We start from the raw sequence: 19,314 nt of genomic DNA, 5'->3' as shown, positions 1-19,314 counted from the left end.
GAATACAGAACATAATTAATAAGGAAAAACTCCATCCGGTTTAGTGACTTAAAATTAACACCCAGCAGGGTGAATATAGAACTTGAGTATTCATGAAAAACACCATCAGGTTGAGGGACTAGAAAGCACAATTAAACAGTGCAGTGAATATGACAGGTAATTAATATGGACAAGCTGTATGGTTTAGCAATTAGAAATTCAAATTAACAACCAGTACAGTGAATACACAACAGAATTCACAAAACCCATCTAGTTTAGTGACTCCAGTACAATCAGCAGTCAGGACAGTGACTATATCACAGACCTGTCAGTACTCAGGAAAACCCATCTAGTTTAGTGACTCCAGTACAATCAGCAGTCAGGACAGTGACTATATCACAGACCTGTCAGTACTCAGGAAAACCAGTCTAGTTTAACAAGTAGACAGTTCAATTAACAACTGGTACGGTGAATATACTATGTCTGGTGTAGTGACTAAGGAGTTAAAATAACACCCAGTACAGGGAATATACAGTACACCATAATTCAGGAAAATCACTGCCTGCTTTAGTGACTATAAATCAAAATTAATAAAGTACAGTGACGGTAGAACAAGTATTCAAGAGAAACACTGTGGTCCTGTGACTACACAGTAAAATTAACAACCTGCACAGTGAAAATAAGATAATTAACAAGGAAAAACTGTGCAGTTTAGTGACTAGACAGGATAATTAATCACCAGTATGGTGAATACATAACCTAAGCATTCAGAAAAAAACATCTAGTTTAGTTATTAGACGGTTCAATTAAGAACTGGTACTGTGAACAGATCATTAATAAGGAAAAACTAATTCTGACAGTATAGCGAATATATAACTACTTAGGGAAAAACACTCTGATTGAGCAAATAGACAATATAATTCATAACCAGTACGGAGAATATATAAGTATTCTAGAAAACCACCACCTGGTTTAGTGAGCAGACAATTAAATTAAGATCCAAAATGGTGAAGATAGGAAATTTAGGAAAAGCAGTCCAGTTTAGCGGGTAAGTAATACAATTAACAACTGGTACGGTGAATACAGAACAATTAAGGAAAAACACCATCCGCTTCACCGATTAGACAGCACAATGAACAACCAGAACGGAGAACATACTGTATACCATCATTATTTAGTAAAAACACCGCCTGGTTTGGGAACACTAATTTTACCATTAACAACCAGTGTGGTGCAGATGTAAAATCATTATTCTTGAGAATCTCTGTCCGGTATCGTGACTAGACAGCTAAACAGTACGGTGAAGATCTAATATACTTATTCATAAAAACACTACCGAGCCTCAACACCGCCGCCCCGACCCCTAGTCTGGTTCAGTACAATTACCAACCAGGATAGGAGAGGCATAAGATCATTATTCTGGAAAAACACCGTCTAGTTCAGTGACTAGAAATCCTAATTAACACCCCGTCCGAGGAATAGAGACGATAATTAACAAAGAAAAAACTTCGTCTGGTGTAGTGAGAAAACGCTACAATTAACAACCACTGCGGTGGACCTACAAGACAATTAATAGAGAAAAACTTCGTCTGGTTTTGTTACAAGACCAAGACAGCAAAATTAACAAAACACTACGGTGCACGTATACAAATAATTATTCAGGAAGAACTCCGTCGGGTTTAGCTACTAAACAGTTAGACTAAGAGCCGGCGAGGAGAACAGATTACATAATGATTCAGAAAAAGGACCGCCTGTGTTTCGGACCAGCGATTTCACCGGACAAACAGTAAGTCAAACATGTAATACATCTGTGAGTGAAGTGAAACATATTTTCTTACTAACTGGTACAGTGAGTAACCCGAGGAGAGCAGGACACCGACACTCATCTGTTCGTTCAGCTTGCAGACGAAGTGGCGTCGAGCGCCCTTCTGGTCATCAATTAAACAGGCGAGTCCACTTCCGCCCCTCAATTAAACAGGCGAGTCCACTTCCGCCCCTCAATTAAACAGGCGAGTCCACTTCCGCCGCTCAATTAAACAGGCGAGTCCACTTCCGCCCCTCAATTAAACTGGAGATTATTAATTATAATATAGATATACTTTATATATTATAAATCTAAATCTGCCTATAATTCTGTTTTTGTTTAATTCCTTTAAAAAATAGTAGTACTTTTTTCCTAAACAACCAAAACGGCAATCAAAAATTGTGAGGCAAATTAATAAAAATATGATCAAACCAGATAAAGAGGACAGGAGACACAGTGAGAGAGAGGAGATCACAGGGAGCCCCTCAGTCATAAACACACACAGCAGGACAGGAGACACAGTGAAAGAGAGGAGATCACAGGGAGCCCCTCAGTCATAAACACACACAGCAGGACAGGAGACACAGTGAGAGAGAGGAGATCACAGGGAGTCCCTCAGTCATAAACACACACAGGAGGACAGGAGACACAGTGAGCGAGAGGAGATCACAGACAGCTGTCTCTCCATGAGACACACAGACACACAGTTAGGGAGAGGGCCTGGGGTCAGAGTGCAGTGTGTGTTTAGTGCTGTGCTGTTCATTCCAGTGAGCTCAGACCCCTCTGGAGCGGTGCAGAGGGGCTCCAGCGTCACCCTGACCTGCCTCCTCACCTGTTCCTCTGCCTGTGATGAAACCACCCGGCTGCTCTGGAGGAACAGTACCGGGGACAGCCTGCAGGGCGGCGCCAGTGAGCGCACTGGGAATACTGTCAGCTCCACCGTTGTTCTTGAGCCGCAGAGCTCTGAGAGGATGCAGTGCAGCGTGATGGGAGACAGAGGACACAGGGTCTCCCAGGAATGGACCATCGGAGTCTCGCTGGAACCAGGTGACCCTGCGTCGGTCTCCAGCAGTTACTTGTGCTGCTGCTGCTGCTCTTCTGTCAGGTGGCTGCAGACTCTGTCTGCACTGAGAGTATAAAAAACTCTCTTTGTTTTGTGTATTTTCCAGCAAGCAACAGGCACAATACACACACTCACACACCCTGGACAGGACACACATACACACTCACACATACCCTGGACAGGACACCAGTCCCTCACAGGACACACACACTCACTCACACACCCTGGACAGGACACCAGTCCATCACAGGACACACACACACACACTCACACACCCTGGACAGGACACCAGTCCATCACAGGACACACACACACACTCACACACCCTGGACAGGAAACCAGTCCCTCACAGGACACACACACACACACACACACACCCTGGACAGGACACCAGTCCATCACAGGACACAGACACACGCACGCACGCACGCACGCACGCACACACACACCCTGGACAAGACACCAGTCCATCACAGGACACATATCAAAGACACACACCCTGGACAGGACACCAGTCAATCACAGGACACACACACACTCACACACCCTGGACAAGACACCAGTCCATCACAGGACACACACACACACACATACACAAACACTGGACAGCACACCAGTCCATCACAGGACACACACACACACACACACACACACACACACACACACACACACACACACACACACGCGCACACAACAGCTGTTCGCCTGTGGACCCTGCAGCGCGCTCAATGAGAGCTGCTCCTGCACTCCAGCGGGTGCCGACTGGGTTGTGTGCTCCGTGGGGCTCCCGGTGGGAGAAATGACAGAGGGAGGAAGACCGGATCAGAGAGTCCCTCCCTGCTTCTGCCTCGGATGCCGCTGATGACACAGGAAGTGTGTGGGCAGCCATGTCCGTTTCTCTGCTCTGAACTGCGCCTATTAATATCCTTCCTCTTTGACAGAAGGAGGAAGAGCTGCAGACAGAACACAATGGATCTCCTGCTCCGGGCTTCGTCCCTCATCCCCCTGCTCTCCCTCCTGGCCTGGGCTCTGGGACTGGGGGTGGAAGGTAGGTCTCGGGTTCGAGGGGGCTGGCCCGCAGACTGGGCTCTCTCGGGAACTGGCTGTCCGCGCTGGCCCAGCGATCTGACGGTCCCGCTCGAGGCGTGGCCTGCATCTGCTGGAGAGGAGCTGCACCAGCTGGATCTGGAGTAACCTGCAGGTATCCAGGATCCCAGCTGCTGCTCGGCTCTGCTGCTGCTTCCTGAAGGGGTCCGGACCGGACTGACCCTGTTCAGAGGGGTCCGTTCTGGTAGAGAACAGAGCCATTAGCACAGCGGGGACCGGACCGGACCGGACTGACCCTGTTCAGAGGAGTCCGGCCTGGTAGAGAACAGAGCCATTAGCACAGCGGGGACCGGACCGGACCGGACTGACCCTGTTTAGAGGGGTCCGTTCTGGTAGAGAACAGAGCCATTAGCACAGTGGGGACCGGACCGGACCGGACTGACCCTGTTCAGAGGGGTCCGGTCTGGTAGAGAACAGAGCCATTAGCACAGTGGGGACCGGACCGGACCGGACTGACCCTGTTTAGAGGGGTCCGGTCTGGTAGAGAACAGAGCCATTAGCACAGTGGGGACCGGACCGGACCGGACTGACCCTGTTTAGAGGGGTCCGTTCTGGTAGAGAACAGAGCCATTAGCACAGTGGGGACCGGACCGGACCGGACTGACCCTGTTTAGAGGGGTCCGGTCTGGTAGAGAACAGAGCCATTAGCACAGTGGGGAGCGGACCGGACCGGACTGACCCTGTTTAGAGGGGTCCGTTCTGGTAGAGAACAGAGCCATTAGCACAGTGGGGACCGGACCGGACCGGACTGACCCTGTTTAGAGGGGTCCGGTCTGGTAGAGAACAGAGCCATTAGCACAGTGGGGACCGGACCGGACCGGACTGACCCTGTTTAGAGGGTCCCGGTCTGGTAGAGCCGGGTGCGTCAGGCAAGAACACAACAAGTGTCAATCAGTCGGTGTCGAACTCCCCCCTCCGGGGCTGTCACTGTCACACACCCCTCCCCCTGCGGGGCTGGCTCTGCTCGTCCTGTCAGGGGGTGTGACCAGGGTGCCCTTACAGGGGCTCATGAGCTGGGACTACACAGACGAGGCCCCGCCCTTCCACCCGGGCTCCGCCTCCACACTGGACACGCCCCCGCATGATGTCACAACAGTGCGGTATCCTGTTGCTCTCTTGTTTCCTCATTTGCTAGAAATTTCCCCCGAGAGGATAATTACAATCCAAAGTCATCTATTGAAGCGATATATGTGTGAAAGGAGACACATTAAGAGGTGTGTCCTTCTTAAAGACAGCAGTTCAGTAATGGAGACACAACAGTGTGTGTGTGTCCTTCTTAAAGACTGGAGTTCAGTAATGCAGACACAACAGTGTGTGTGTGTCCTTCTTAAAGACAATTGTTCAGTAATGGAGACACAACAGTGTGTGTACTTCTTAAAGACAGCAGTTCAGTAATGGAGACACAACAGTGTGTGTACTTCTTAAAGACAGCAGTTCAGTAATGGAGACACTTTTTGTTAACTTCCTTAAATGTATCTAATAATATATTAAATCTTATTATTTGCTGACATTTCAGGCTTCTAACATCTTTGATTCTGATAAAACTGCAGTTGTTTTATAAATAACAGCAAGAACAGATCTGATAACAGTTGCGTTAATATTGTACTTAGTACATAGAGAGGAGTAAATGTGTGAAAGGAGACACAGTGAGTGGTGTTGTGGTATCAGGAGTGAGAGGAGAGACAGTGGCAGGTGTGTGGTTTCAGGAGTGAAAGGAGACACAGTGGGAAGTGTGTGGTGTCAGGAGTGAAAGGAGACACAGTGGGAGGTGTGGTTGTGTCAGGAGTGAAAGGAGACACAGTGGGAGGTGTGGTGGTGTCAGCAGTGAAAGGAGACACAGTGGGAGGTGTGTGGTATCAGGAGTGAAAGGAGACACAGTGGGAGGTGTGGTGGTGTCAGGAGTGAAAGGAGACACAGTGGGAGCTGTGGTGGTGTCAGCAGTGAAAGGAGACATGGTGGGAGGTGTGTGGTGTCAGGAGTGAAAGGAGACACAGTGGGAGGTGTGGTGGTGTCAGGAGTGAAAGGAGACATAGTGGGAGGTCTGTTGTCAGATGTGAAAGGAGACACAGTGGGAGGTGTGTGGTGTCAGATGTGAAAGGAGACACAGTGGGAGGTGTTGTGGTGTCAAGAGTGAAAGGAGACACAGTGGGAGGTGTTGTAGTGTCAGCAGTGAAAGGAGACACAGTGGGAGGTGTGGTGGTGTCAGGAGTGAAAGGAGAAGCAGTGGGAGGTGTTGTGGTGTCAAGAATGAAAGGAGACACAGTGGGAGGTGTGGTGGTATCAGCAGTGAAAGGAGACATAGTGGGAGGTGTGGTGGTGTCAGGTGTGAAAGGAGACACAGTGGGAGGTGTGGTGGTGTCAGGAGTGAAAGGAGAAGCAGTGGGAGGTGTTGTGGTGTCAAGAATGAAAGGAGACACAGTGGGAGGTGTTGTGGTGTCATGAGTGAATGGAGACACAGTGGGAGGTGTTGTGGTATCAGCAGTGAAAGGAGACATAGTGGGAGGTGTGGTGGTGTCAGCAGTGAAAGGAGACACAGTGGGAGGTGTGGTGGTGTCAGCAGTGAATGGAGACACAGTGGGAGGTGTGGTGGTGTCAGGTGTGAAAGGAGACACAGTGGGAGGTGTGGTGTTGTCAGCAGTGAAAGGAGACACAGTGGGAGGTGTGGTGGTGTCAGCAGTGAATGGAGACACAGTGGGAGGTGTTGTGGTATCAGCAGTGAAAGGAGACACAGTGCGAGGTGTTGTGGTGTTAGGAGTGAAAGGAGACACAGTGGAAGGTGTTGTGTCAGAAGTGAAAGGAGACACAGTGGGAGGTGTGGTGGTGTCAGGAGTGAAAGGAGGCACAGTGGGAAGTGTTGTAGTGTCAGCAGTGAAAGGAGACACAGTGGGAGGTGTGGTGGTATCAGCAGTAAAACAAGACACAGTGGGAGGTGTTGTGGTATCAGCAGTGAAAGGAGACACAGTGGGAGGTGTTGTGGTGTCAGGAGTGAAAGGAGACACAGTGGAAGGTGTTGTGTCAGAAGTGAAAGGAGACACAGTGGGAGGTGTGGTGGTGTCAGCAGTGAAAGGAGACACAGTGGGAGGTGTGGTGGTGTCAGCAGTGAAAGGAGACACAGTGGGAGGTGTGGTGGTGTCAGCAGTGAAAGGAGACACAGTGGGAGGTGTGGTGGTATCAGGAGTGAAAGGAGACACAGTGGGAGGTGTGGTGGTGTCAGCAGTGAAAGGAGACACAGTGGGAGGTGTGTGGTCTCAGCAGTGAAAGGAGACACAGTGGGAGGTGTGTTGTGTCAGGTGTGAAAGGAGACACAGTGGGGGGTGTAGTGGTGTCAGCAGTGAAAGGAGACACAGTGGGAGGTGTTGTGTCAGCAGTGAAAGGAGACACAGTGGGAGGTGTTGTGTCAGCAGTGAAAGGAGACACAGTGGGAGGTGTGGTGGTGTCAGCAGTGAAAGGAGACACAGTGGGATGTGTTGTGGTGTCAGGAGTGAAAGGAGACACAGTGGGAGGTGTTGTGTCAGCAGTGAAAGGAGACACAGTGGGAGGTGTGGTGGTATCAGGTGTTACTGTTGTGTTATTTTCTCTCCTCAGGTGTGACTCTGTACTCCACTGTGGGGGGGTCAGTCATCATGTCCTGTGAGGGGTCCAGAGACCATCAGTACTACTTTGAGTGGTTCTTTTATCACAAATCTGAGGTGCCAGTGCTAATAGTAAACAGTGAACAGCAGATCACAGTCAGAGACCCAGAAAGAGCCCAGAGAATGAGTGTGGGGTCTGACTGGTCTCTACACATCCACAGTCTCAACACTCAGGACACTGGACTGTACCGCTGTGAGCAGAGTATCAATGGACAGTATTTTCTTCCTGGACGCACCACTGTTGATCTCTACCTGCTGTCCAGTAAGTCTGAGGACCTGAGGACGTGTCTCTGTGTTTCAGTCCGTCAGTCTCCATTAACTGTCCCCTCTGTCTCTCCAGCCCAGTGCTGGTCCTGATGAGTCATCAGGAATCTGCAGGTCTTCTGTCTCTCTGTCTGTCCTTCCTGTGCTCTGATCTGCTGTCTGGACTCATTGATCATGTCAGTGTGTGAAACAGTGTCTGTCCCTGTGCTGAAGACACATGTGATGTCATTCTGCAGTCTCTGCCAGTCCCTCTGGAGGATTGAAGACAGACACAGTCCTCACTCTCCAGTGTGGTCTGGACTGTGGAGGAGGATTTCAAAGCTGTGCTGGGAAACCTGCTGATGTCCTAGTGACCTGGGAGAGTGACCACATGGACACAGTGGACATCAGCCAGGACAGATATTTCAGCAGCTTGTCAATGAAGCTGCAGAGTTCAGAGCACATGAGGAACTGGACATGTGTACTGAGAGAGAGAGGAGTGATGAAGACCTCTGATACCTACACCATTCACCTCACAGGTAGGGTATTATTGTGAGAGTGAGACAGACCTGATACCTACACCAGTCTCCTCACAGGTAGGGTATTATTGTGAGAGTGAGACAGACCTGATACCTACACCAGTCTCCTCACAGGTAGGGTATTGTTGTGAGAGTGAGACAGACCTGATACCTACACCAGTCTCCTCACAGGTAGGGTATTATTGTGAGAGTGAGACAGGCCTGATACTGTACCTACACCAGTCTCCTCACAAGTAGGGTATTATTGTGAGAGTGAGACAGACCTGATACCTACACCAGTCTCCTCACAGGTAGGGTATTATTGTGAGAGTGAGACATCTCTCTATCTTTGTTCCAGATGTTCGTACTGGAGACATAGAACTGAGCCCGGATTCAGGTGAGCAGGTTCTGCTCATTAGCACACAGTCCTCTGTCTCAGATTGTCTTTTTTGAGCATCTCTTGATGCCGAGAGGAATCTCACAGGGATGGGCAAATCACTTATCTCCTCCTTCTTTTTCAGGTGATGTCGGATCTAAAGGATATACAACAGCCCCACCTAGAGAAGGTTAGAGAGACTCAGATTCTTTTCATATGACTCGGTTTTGACCAAGGAATGACTGAATAAATGAGCACTTAGAGAGGAAGAGGGAGGCACCACTAGTCTAATTGGCAATTAGTAGACAATCCCATCCAGCTGTGTCTGGAGAGCAGCCAGGGTATCGGCTTCAACCACAGGGCTGGGCAGCCTGTTCCCCACCCCCACCCCCCTCTGTGTACAGAAGAGCCTCCTGTCCTGACTGGAGGAGCTCACCCAGCTGTGTCTGGAGAGACGCCAGGGTATCGGCTTCAACAGCAGGGATGAGCAGCTTGTTCCACAATCTCAACAACCTCTTCCTGAAGATGATTTCAGAGCTTATTCACTGGGTGTTGGTACTTGTTGCCAGTCCTTCTGCAGTCTTTCCACGGCTCTTTAAATCTGCAACACCTTCAGAGCTGGGTGAAGCTGACTGGACAGTGTAACACAGCTGGCTCATAACTGACTTGACATGATAATCAACAAGACTTGTTTCAAAAGCTCTTTCTCAAGATGATCTAACTCTTCCTCAGATCAATCATCAGGACTGGAGATGACAGTGAGGCTGACTATTTTCTTCATCGTGCTGCTGGTCCCGGTGCTTCTTGGGATATTAATTTTCACCAAGAGGAGGAACAGCAAAGTCACAGGCAAGTAACAGAACAGTGGAGTCAGTCTAGAGCAGGTCTGTCCACAGGCTGTAAACTCCAGTAACAGAGCAGTGGAGTCAGTCTAGAGCAGGTCTGTCCACAGGCTGTAAACTCCAGTAACAGAGCAGTGGAGTCAGTCTAGAGCAGGTCTGTCCACAGGCTGTAAACTCCAGTAACAGAGCAGTGGAGTCAGTCTAGAGCAGGTCTGTCCACAGGCTGTAAACTCCAGTAACAGAGCAGTGGAGTCAGTCTAGAGCAGGTCTGTTCACAGGCTGTAAACTCCAGTGACGGAGCAGTGGAGTCAGTCTAGAGCAGGTCTGTTCACAGGCTGTAAACTCCAGTAACAGAGCAGTGGAGTCAGTCTAGAACAGCTCTGTTCACAGGCTGTAAACTCCAGTAACAGAGCAGTGGAGTCAGTCTAGAGCAGGTCTGTCCACAGACTGTAAACTCCAGTAACAGAACAGTGGAGTCAGTCTAGAGCAGGTCTGTTCACAGGCTGTAAACTCCAGTAACGGAGCAGTGGAGTCAGTCTAGAGCAGGACTGTCCACAGGCTGTAAACTCCAGTAACAGAGCAGTGGAGTCAGTCTAGAGCAGGTCCGTCCACAGGCTGTAAACTCCAGTAACAGAGCAGTGGAGTCAGTCTAGAGCAGGTCCGTCCACAGACTGTAAACTCCAGTAACAGAACAGTGGAGTCAGTCTAGAGCAGGTCTGTTCACAGGCTGTAAACTCCAGTAACGGAGCAGTGGAGTCAGTCTAGAGCAGGTCTGTCCACAGGCTGTAAACTCCAGTAACAGAGCAGTGGTGTCAGTCTACAGCAGGTCTGTCCGTAGGCTGTAAACTCCAGTAACGGAGCAGTGGAGTCAGTCTAGAGCAGGTCTGTCCACAGGCTGTAAACTCCAGTAACAGAGCAGTGGAGTCAGTCTAGAGCAGGTCTGTCCACAGACTGTAAACTCCAGTAACAGAGCAGTGGAGTCAGTCTAGAGCAGGTCCGTCCACAGGCTGTAAACTCCAGTAACAGAGCAGTGGAGTCAGTCTAGAGCAGGTCCGTCCACAGGCTGTAAACTCCAGTAACAGAGCAGTGGTCTATCGGTGCAGAATGGCCGCTGTGTTTCTGTTTCAATAGAAATAGTCTCTTGATTTGTCAGATCCTTCATACTGAACTATTAATTTATAAACCATGACTGTGACCAGCTTCAATGTCTGCATCTGTGCTGCAGAGTTTGTAGAAATATTTGTCAAACATGACTGTTTTCGTCAATATCCATCCTCTTCCTCCTGAACGAAGCCTCATCTTATTCTCCCTGCAGAGGAAGTGTCACCGGGGATTGAGCTCCAGCCGCAGCGCTGACTTCCTGTCCGTCCTTCTAACTGTTCCCTCCTCCCCCTAGTGCCGAGAGAGAATAGTTCCTGTGTGTCTGCTTGAAGCTCTTCATAAATTCCCCTCGGTCATTCCCTGCTTTTGAGGAATTAAAGGAATATTGTCTGAAAAACCAACAGCTGGGAAAAGTGCTGAATCAAACCAGTGACTGGATATCCACTGGACTGACTATCCCTCAGACTGGGATCCCACTGGACTGGACTGGATATCCACTGGACTGACTATCCCACAGACTGGGATCCCCCTGGACTGGACTGGATATCCACTGGACTGACTATCCCACAGACTGGGATCCCACTACACTGGACTGGATATCCACTGGACTGATGATCCCACAGACTGGGATTTCAGTGCACTGGATTAGCACTGGACTGGATATCCACTGGACTGACTATCCCACAGACTGGGATCCCACTGGACTAGACTGGATATCCACTGGACCGACTATAACACAGACTGTGTTCCCACTGGACTGGACTGGATATCCACTGGACTGACGATCCCACAGAATGGGATTTCAGTGCACTGGATTAGCACTGGACTGGATATCCACTGGACTGACTATCCCACAGACTGCAATCCCACTAGACTGGACTGGATATCCACTGGACTGACTATCCCACAGACTGGGATCCCACTGGACTGGATATCCACTGGACTGGCTATTACAGGTCATATCGCCCTCAGGTAACAGATTGGACAGCTTGCTCTCTGAACTGGTCTTCCCTGAAATGACTATCCTCCCAGCTGGATCAGTGGAGTGACCACTGGATCACAGGAATGATCACTGGACTGCAAAATCACAGGACAGACTGTTGAACTGGATATTAATGTTGATGCATATTCACTGGACTGGACATTCACTGCACTGTATTGTCACTGGATTGACTGTCTATTGGATTGGATATTCACTGGACTGGACATTCACTGCACTGTATTGTCACTGGACTGACTGTCTCTTGGACTGGATATTTACTGGACCGGACATTCACTGCACTGTATTGTCACTGGACTGACTGTCTATGGGATTGGATATTTACTGGACTGGACATTCACTGCACTGTATTATCACTGGACTGACTGTCTCTTGGATTGGATATTCACTGGACTGGACATTCACTGCACTGTATTGTCATTGGACTGACTGTCTCTTGGACTGGATATTCACTGGACTGAGTGTTCGCAGGTCACATGACCCTACAGTAATCCACTGAACTGCTTGTTGTTTGAGTCGACAGCTGACAGAACTGACTCTCCACTCGACTGCCTGTTCGCTCTGCTGACTAGGAACTGAAGGGGATATCCGTGCCACTGGTGAATCACTGGACTGGATATTCACAGGACAGACTACTGGACCGGATGTTAATGTTGCTGGGTGCTCACTGGAGGTCTTGTTGAATAAACTGGTCCCTGGCAGATTACTGTGTGAACTGGTTGTCTCCTCAGTGGTCGCTCGATACAGCTCGTCTGATTCTCACCCCAACTGCTCCAGGGGCGCTGTACAGTAGCTGACCCTGCGCTCTGACCCCCAGCTTCTCTCCCTGTCTGTGTGTCTCATGGAGAGCAGGCTGGGGTCACATTCCTCACGCAAGACATTGTACAGGGCCACCAAGGAGATGTGATGTTCTGTTGTTACAGGAATGTATTATAATCAATGATGCCGTTACTAAATAGTGATCTGCTGTGTTCAATGGATTCACCTGCTGTGATTGGTGTCACATGAGCGTGCCCCCCAGACCGGACCCCAGCCCAGCTCCAGAGACAGTCCTGTGCCCCCCCCACCCCTGATTCCTCGCCACGATCCCCCCCCCGCCCCGATTCCAGCCCCAACCCCAGTGTGGACCCAGCTCGGGGCCTCGTCCCCCCCCAGCCCGGCTCTGGGTCCCTCCGGCCCAGCGAGACTCGTGAGCGATGTGGTCGGCCCCCCGGGGGGCCCCCCTCTCGCTGCAGGAAGTCGCTCTCACACGAGCGGCGGCTGTGGGGGGGGCCCGGAGTCTGAGTCTGGGGGGCCAGTGGACTGGGCTGCTCCTCAGGGGGCAGGACAGACCCCAGATGTGGCCAGTGTCTTGGCCGGTCTCCCGCCGGCCTGCCTGTCAGTGAGAGTCAGGGGCTGGGGCTGCTCCTGGAGCAACACAGGAAGTGCTGCTCTCCACTTCCTGCCCCGGAGTTGGCCAATCTCGGCGTCCGTCTCCTCCTCCTGTCTTCTGCTCCGGCGCTCGGAGGAGACGTGTCAGTGAGGAAATGGGGCTCCCCGTCTTCTGTCTGCTGGTCTCTCTCTCTTTCTGGGGTCACACAGTGGGACAGGAGGGTGTGGGTAAGTCACACAGGTGTGTGTGTGTGTGTGTGTCAGTCTCAGTGTGAGTGTGTGTGTGTGTCAGTCTCAGTGTGAGTGTGTGAGTGTGTGTGGGTCAGTCTCAGTGTGAGTGTGTGAGTGTGTGTGTGTTGGGAGTACACACTGAAGGGAGTGTGTCTCTCTGTGTGTACAAGTGTGTTCTGCTGTGTGTTTGTGTGCGTGTTTAATGTGATACAGAGCTGTGCAGTAATGGCTTCTCCATTGTGCAACAGTGTGTGTGAGTGAGTGACGACAGCAGTGGAGTATTCAGAAAGGAAAGACTGTGTCATCTGTTACATTGTGCAACACTGTGTGTGTGTGTACCTCTTAAAGACAGCAGTTCAGTAATGGAGACACAACAGTGTGTGTGTACTTCTTAAAGACAGCAGTTCAGTAATGGAGACACAACAGTGTGTGTGTGTACTTCTTAAAGACAGCAGTTCAATAATGGAGACACAACAGTGTGTGTGTGTACTTCTTAAAGACAGCAGTTCAGTAATGGAGACACAACAGTGTGTGTGTATTTCTTAAAGATAGTAGTTCAGTAATGGAGACACAACAGTGTGTGTGTACTTCTTAAAGACAGCAGTTCAGTAATGGAGACACAACAGTGTGTGTGTGTACTTCTTAAAGACAGTAGTTCAGTAATGGAGACACAACAGTGTGTGTGTGTATACTTCTTAAAGACAGCAGTTCAGTAATGGAGACACAACAGTGTGTGTGTACTTCGTAAAGACAGTAGTTCAGTAATGGAGACACAACAGTGTGTGTGTACTTCTTAAAGACAGCAGTTCAGTAATGGAGACACAACAGTGTGTGTGTATTTCTTAAAGATAGTAGTTCAGTAATGGAGACACAACAGTGTGTGTGTACTTCTTAAAGACAGCAGTTCAGTAATGGAGACACAACAGTGTGTGTGTGTACTTCTTAAAGACAGTAGTTCAGTAATGGAGACACAACAGTGTGTGTGTGTATACTTCTTAAAGACAGCAGTTCAGTAATGGAGACACAACAGTGTGTGTGTACTTCGTAAAGACAGTAGTTCAGTAATGGAGACACAACAGTGTGTGTGTACTTCTTAAAGACAGCAGTTCAGTAATGGAGACACAACAGTGTGTGTGTGTACTTCTTAAAGACAGCAGTTCAGTAATGGAGACACAACAGTGTGTGTGTACTTCTTAAAGACAGCAGTTCAGGTATGGAGACACAACAGTGTGTGTGTACTTCTTAAAGACAGTAGTTCAGTAATGGAGACACAACAGTGTGTGTGTGTACTTCTTAAAGACAGCAGTTCAGTAATGGAGACACAACAGTGTGTGTGTGTACTTCTTAAAGACAGTAGTTCAGTAATGGAGACACAACAGTGTGTGTGTGTACTTCTTAAAGACAGTAGTTCAGTAATGGAGACACAACAGTGTGTGTCCTTCTTAAAGACAACAGTTCAGTAATGGAGACAGTTTTGTTAACTTCCTTAAATGTATCTAATAATACATTAAATCTTATTAATTGCTGACATTTCAGGCTTCTAACATCTTTGATTCTGATCAGACTGCAGTTGTTTTATAAATAACAGCAAGAACAGATCTGATAACAGTTGGGTTAGTATTGTACTAAGTACATAGAGAGGAGTAAATGTGTGAAAGGAGACACAGTGAGTGGTGTTGTGATATCAGGAGTGAGAGGAGACACAGTGGGAGGTGTGTGGTTTCAGGAGTGAAAGGAGACACAGTGGGAAGTGTGTGGTGTCAGGAGTGAGAGGAGACGTAGTGGGTGTTGTGGTGATGTCAGCAGTGAGAGGAGACACAGTGGGAGGTGTTGTGGTGTCAGGTGTGAAAGGAGACACAGTGGGAGGTGTGGTGGTGTCAGCAGTGAAAGGAGACACAGTGGGAGGTGTGGTGGTGTCAGGTGTTACTCTTGTGTTATTTTCTCTCCTCAGGTGTGACTCTGTACTCCACTGTGAGGGGGTCAGTCAACATGTCCTGTCAGGGGTCCAGAGACAATCAAGCATATTTTTTTGAGTGGGATTTTCTTTACAAATCCAAGCGAATCAAAATAATAAACGGAAAACAGCAGATCACAGTCAGAGACCCAGAAAGAGCCCAGAGAATGAGTGTGGGGTCTGACTGGTCTCTACACATCCACAGTCTCAACACTCAGGACATTGGACAGTACATCTGTGAGCAGAGTATCAATGGACAGTATTTTCTTCCTGGACGCACCACTGTTGATCTCTACCTGCTGTCCAGTAAGTCTGAGGACCTGAGGACGTGTCTCTGTGTTTCAGTCAGTGAGTCTCCATTAACTGTCCCCTCTGTCTCTTCAGCCCAGTGCTGGTCCTGATGAGTCCAGTCAGGAATCTGCAGGTCTTCTGTCTCTCTGTCTGTCCTTCCTGTGCTCTGATCTGCTGTCTGGACTCATTGATCATGTCAGTGTGTGAAACAGTGTCTGTCCCTGTGCTGAAGACACATGTGATGTCATTCTGCAGTCTCTGCCAGTCCCTCTGGAGGATTGAAGACAGACACAGTCCTCACTCTCCAGTGTGGTCTGGACTGTGGAGGAGGATTTCAAAGCTGTGCTGGGAAACCTGCTGATGTCCAAGTGACCTGGGAGAGTGACCATTTGGACACAGTGGACATCAAGCAGGACAGATATTTCAGCAGCTTGTCAATGAAGCTGCAGAGTTCAGACCACATGAGGAACAGGACATGTGTACTGAGAGAGAGAGGAGTGATGAAGACCTCTGATACCTACACCATTCACCTCACAGGTAGGGTATTATTGTGAGAGTGAGACAGACCTGATACCTACACCAGTCTCCTCACAGGTAGGGTATTATTGTGAGAGTGAGACAGGCCTGATACCTACACCATTCACCTCACAGGTAGGGTATTATTGTGAGAGTGAGACAGACCTGATACCTACACCAGTCTCCTCACAGGTAGGGTATTATTGTGAGAGTGAGACAGACCTGATACCTACACCAGTCTCCTCACAGGTAGGGTATTATTGTGAGAGTGAGACAGACCTGATACCTACACCAGTCTCCTCACAGGTAGGGTATTATTGTGAGAGTGAGACAGACCTGATACCTACACCAGTCTCCTCACAGGTAGGGTATTATTGTGAGAGTGAGACAGACCTGATACCTACACCAGTCTCCTCACAGGTAGGGTATTATTGTGAGAGTGAGACAGACCTGATACCTACACCAGTCTCCTCACAGGTAGGGTATTATTGTGAGAGTGAGACAGGCCTGATACCTACACCAGTCTCCTCACAGGTAGGGTATTATTGTGAGAGTGAGACAGGCCTGATACCTACACCAGTCTCCTCACAGGTAGGGTATTATTGTGAGAGTGAGACAGGCTTGATACCTACACCAGTCTCCTCACAGGTAGGGTATTATTGTGAGAGTGAGACAGACCTGATACCTACACCAGTCTCCTCACAGGTAGGGTATTATTGTGAGAGTGAGACAGGCCTGATACCTACACCAGTCTCCTCACAGGTAGGGTATTATTGTGAGAGTGAGACAGGCCTGATACCTACACCAGTCTCCTCACAGGTAGGGTATTATTGTGAGAGTGAGACAGACCTGATACCTACACCAGTCTCCTCACAGGTAGGGTATTATTGTGAGAGTGAGACAGACCTGATACCTACACCAGTCTCCTCACAGGTAGGGTATTATTGTGAGAGTGAGACAGACCTGATACCTACACCAGTCTCCTCACAGGTACAGTATTATTGTGAGAGTGAGACAGACCTGATACCTACACCAGTCTCCTCACAGGTAGAGTATTATTGTGAGAGTGAGACAGGCCTGATACCTACACCAGTCTCCTCACAGGTAGGGTATTATTGTGAGAGTGAGACAGGCCTGATACCTACACCATTCACCTCACAGGTAGGGTATTATTGTGAGAGTGAGACAGACCTGATACCTACACCAGTCTCCTCACAGGTAGGGTATTATTGTGAGAGTGAGACAGGCCTGATACCTACACCAGTCTCCTCACAGGTAGGGTATTATTGTGAGAGTGAGACAGGCCTGATACCTACACCAGTCTCCTCACAGGTAGGGTATTATTGTGAGAGTGAGACAGACCTGATACCTACACCAGTCTCCTCACAGGTAGGGTATTATTGTGAGAGTGAGACAGGCCTGATACCTACACCAGTCTCCTCACAGGTAGGGTATTATTGTGAGAGTGAGACAGGCCTGATACCTACACCAGTCTCCTCACAGGTAGGGTATTATTGTGAGAGTGAGACAGACCTGATACCTACACCAGTCTCCTCACAGGTAGGGTATTATTGTGAGAGTGAGACAGGCCTGATACCTACACCAGTCTCCTCACAGGTAGGGTATTATTGTGAGAGTGAGACAGACCTGATACCTACACCAGTCTCCTCACAGGTAGGGTATTATTGTGAGAGTGAGACAGACCTGATACCTACACCAGTCTCCTCACAGGTAGGGTATTATTGTGAGAGTGAGACAGACCTGATACCTACACCAGTCTCCTCACAGGTAGGGTATTATTGTGAGAGTGAGACAGACCTGATACCTACACCAGTCTCCTCACAGGTAGGGTATTATTGTGAGAGTGAGACAGACCTGATACCTACACCAGTCTCCTCACAGGTAGGGTATTATTGTGAGAGTGAGACAGACCTGATACCTACACCAGTCTCCTCACAGGTAGGGTATTATTGTGAGAGTGAGAAAGGCCTGATACCTACACCAGTCTCCTCACAGGTAGGGTATTATTGTGAGAGTGAGACAGACCTGATACCTACACCAGTCTCCTCACAGGTAGGGTATTATTGTGAGAGTGAGACAGGCCTGATACCTACACCAGTCTCCTCACAGGTAGGGTATTATTGTGAGAGTGAGACAGACCTGATACCTACACCAGTCTCCTCACAGGTAGGGTATTATTGTGAGAGTGAGACAGACCTGATACCTACACCAGTCTCCTCACAGGTAGGGTATTATTGTGAGAGTGAGACAGGCCTGATACCTACACCAGTCTCCTCACAGGTAGGGTATTATTGTGAGAGTGAGACAGACCTGATACCTACACCAGTCTCCTCACAGGTAGGGTATTATTGTGAGAGTGAGACAGGCCTGATACCTACACCAGTCTCCTCACAGGTAGGGTATTATTGTGAGAGTGAGACAGACCTGATACCTACACCAGTCTCCTCACAGGTAGGGTATTATTGTGAGAGTGAGACAGGCCTGATACCTACACCAGTCTCCTCACAGGTAGGGTATTATTGTGAGAGTGAGACAGACCTGATACCTACACCAGTCTCCTCACAGGTAGGGTATTAATTCTTAGGGTATTAATTCGGTGTTTGATTCCCGTTTAATCCTGATTCATTGTTTCTCACAGAGGACGATTTCCTGGTGAAAGTTCTTGTGCCAGTAGCCGCTGTCCTCTGCGTCCTGCTGGTGCTTGTCGCTGTCGTCACGATGAAGAGGAGGAGGAGGAAGGTGACAGGTCTGTACCCCTACAGCAGCCTTAAAAACCAGAGTTCACCTTTGACCTTTCACCTCTAAAATAAGAGAAAGAGCTGAATTCTGGCCTGTTTTATTTTTTTTGTTTAAGCACAATGGATGGGTGGTTGCTTATTAAGTCTGAGTATCTCAGTCACCTTTGATTTTAAGCTTGTTCCCCACCCCCACCCCCCTCTGTGTACAGTAGAGCCACCTGTCCTGACTGGAGGAGCTCACCCAGCTGTGTCTGGAGAGAAGCCGGGGTATCGGCTTCAACCACAGGGCTGGGCAGCCTGTTCCCAACCCCCACCCCCCTCTGTGTACAGTAGAGCCTCCTGTCCTGACTGGAGGAGCTCACCCAGCTGTGTCTGGAGAGAAGCCAGGGTATCGGCTTCAACCACAGGGCTGGGCAGCTTGTTCCCCACCCCCACCCCCCTCTGTGTACAGTAGAGCCTCCTGTCCTGACTGGAGGAGCTCACCCAGCTGTGTCTGGAGAGAAGCCAGGGTATCGGCTTCAACCGCA

At 49.2% G+C, this 19,314-nt stretch overlaps 1 protein-coding gene across 11 annotated transcripts in view; it reads left to right on the top strand.

Moving 5' to 3' along the window:
- The first annotated feature begins 3,738 nt into the window (after window positions 1–3,738).
- Window positions 3,739–19,314, top strand: part of LOC148662360 (uncharacterized) — a 31,067-nt gene continuing 15,491 nt past the window's right edge. For 9 of the 11 annotated variants that reach the window (XM_088631895.1, XM_088631893.1, XM_088631892.1 and 6 more), the window contains exons 1-8: window positions 3,739–3,894; window positions 7,539–7,847; window positions 8,086–8,367; window positions 8,705–8,743; window positions 8,868–8,912; window positions 15,219–15,527; window positions 15,768–16,049; window positions 18,688–18,795. In XM_088631895.1, coding sequence (XP_088488021.1) covers window positions 3,816–3,894; window positions 7,539–7,847; window positions 8,086–8,367; window positions 8,705–8,743; window positions 8,868–8,912; window positions 15,219–15,527; window positions 15,768–16,049; window positions 18,688–18,795 — 1,453 coding nt within the window. In that variant the 5' untranslated portion in view covers window positions 3,739–3,815. The remainder of the gene's footprint in view (window positions 3,895–7,538; window positions 7,848–8,085; window positions 8,368–8,704; window positions 8,744–8,867; window positions 8,913–15,218; window positions 15,528–15,767; window positions 16,050–18,687; window positions 18,796–19,314) is intronic. The other 2 variants (XM_088631894.1, XM_088631896.1) reach the window with 2 other exon arrangements.

This window comes from Lepisosteus platostomus, chromosome 5, assembly GCF_059453375.1.
Source record: "Lepisosteus platostomus isolate fLepPlt1 chromosome 5, fLepPlt1.hap1, whole genome shotgun sequence".
Lineage (NCBI taxonomy): Eukaryota > Metazoa > Chordata > Actinopteri > Semionotiformes > Lepisosteidae > Lepisosteus > Lepisosteus platostomus.
The sequence above is the reverse complement of the archived record's forward strand: the minus strand, read 5'-3'. Positions and strand labels throughout refer to the sequence as shown.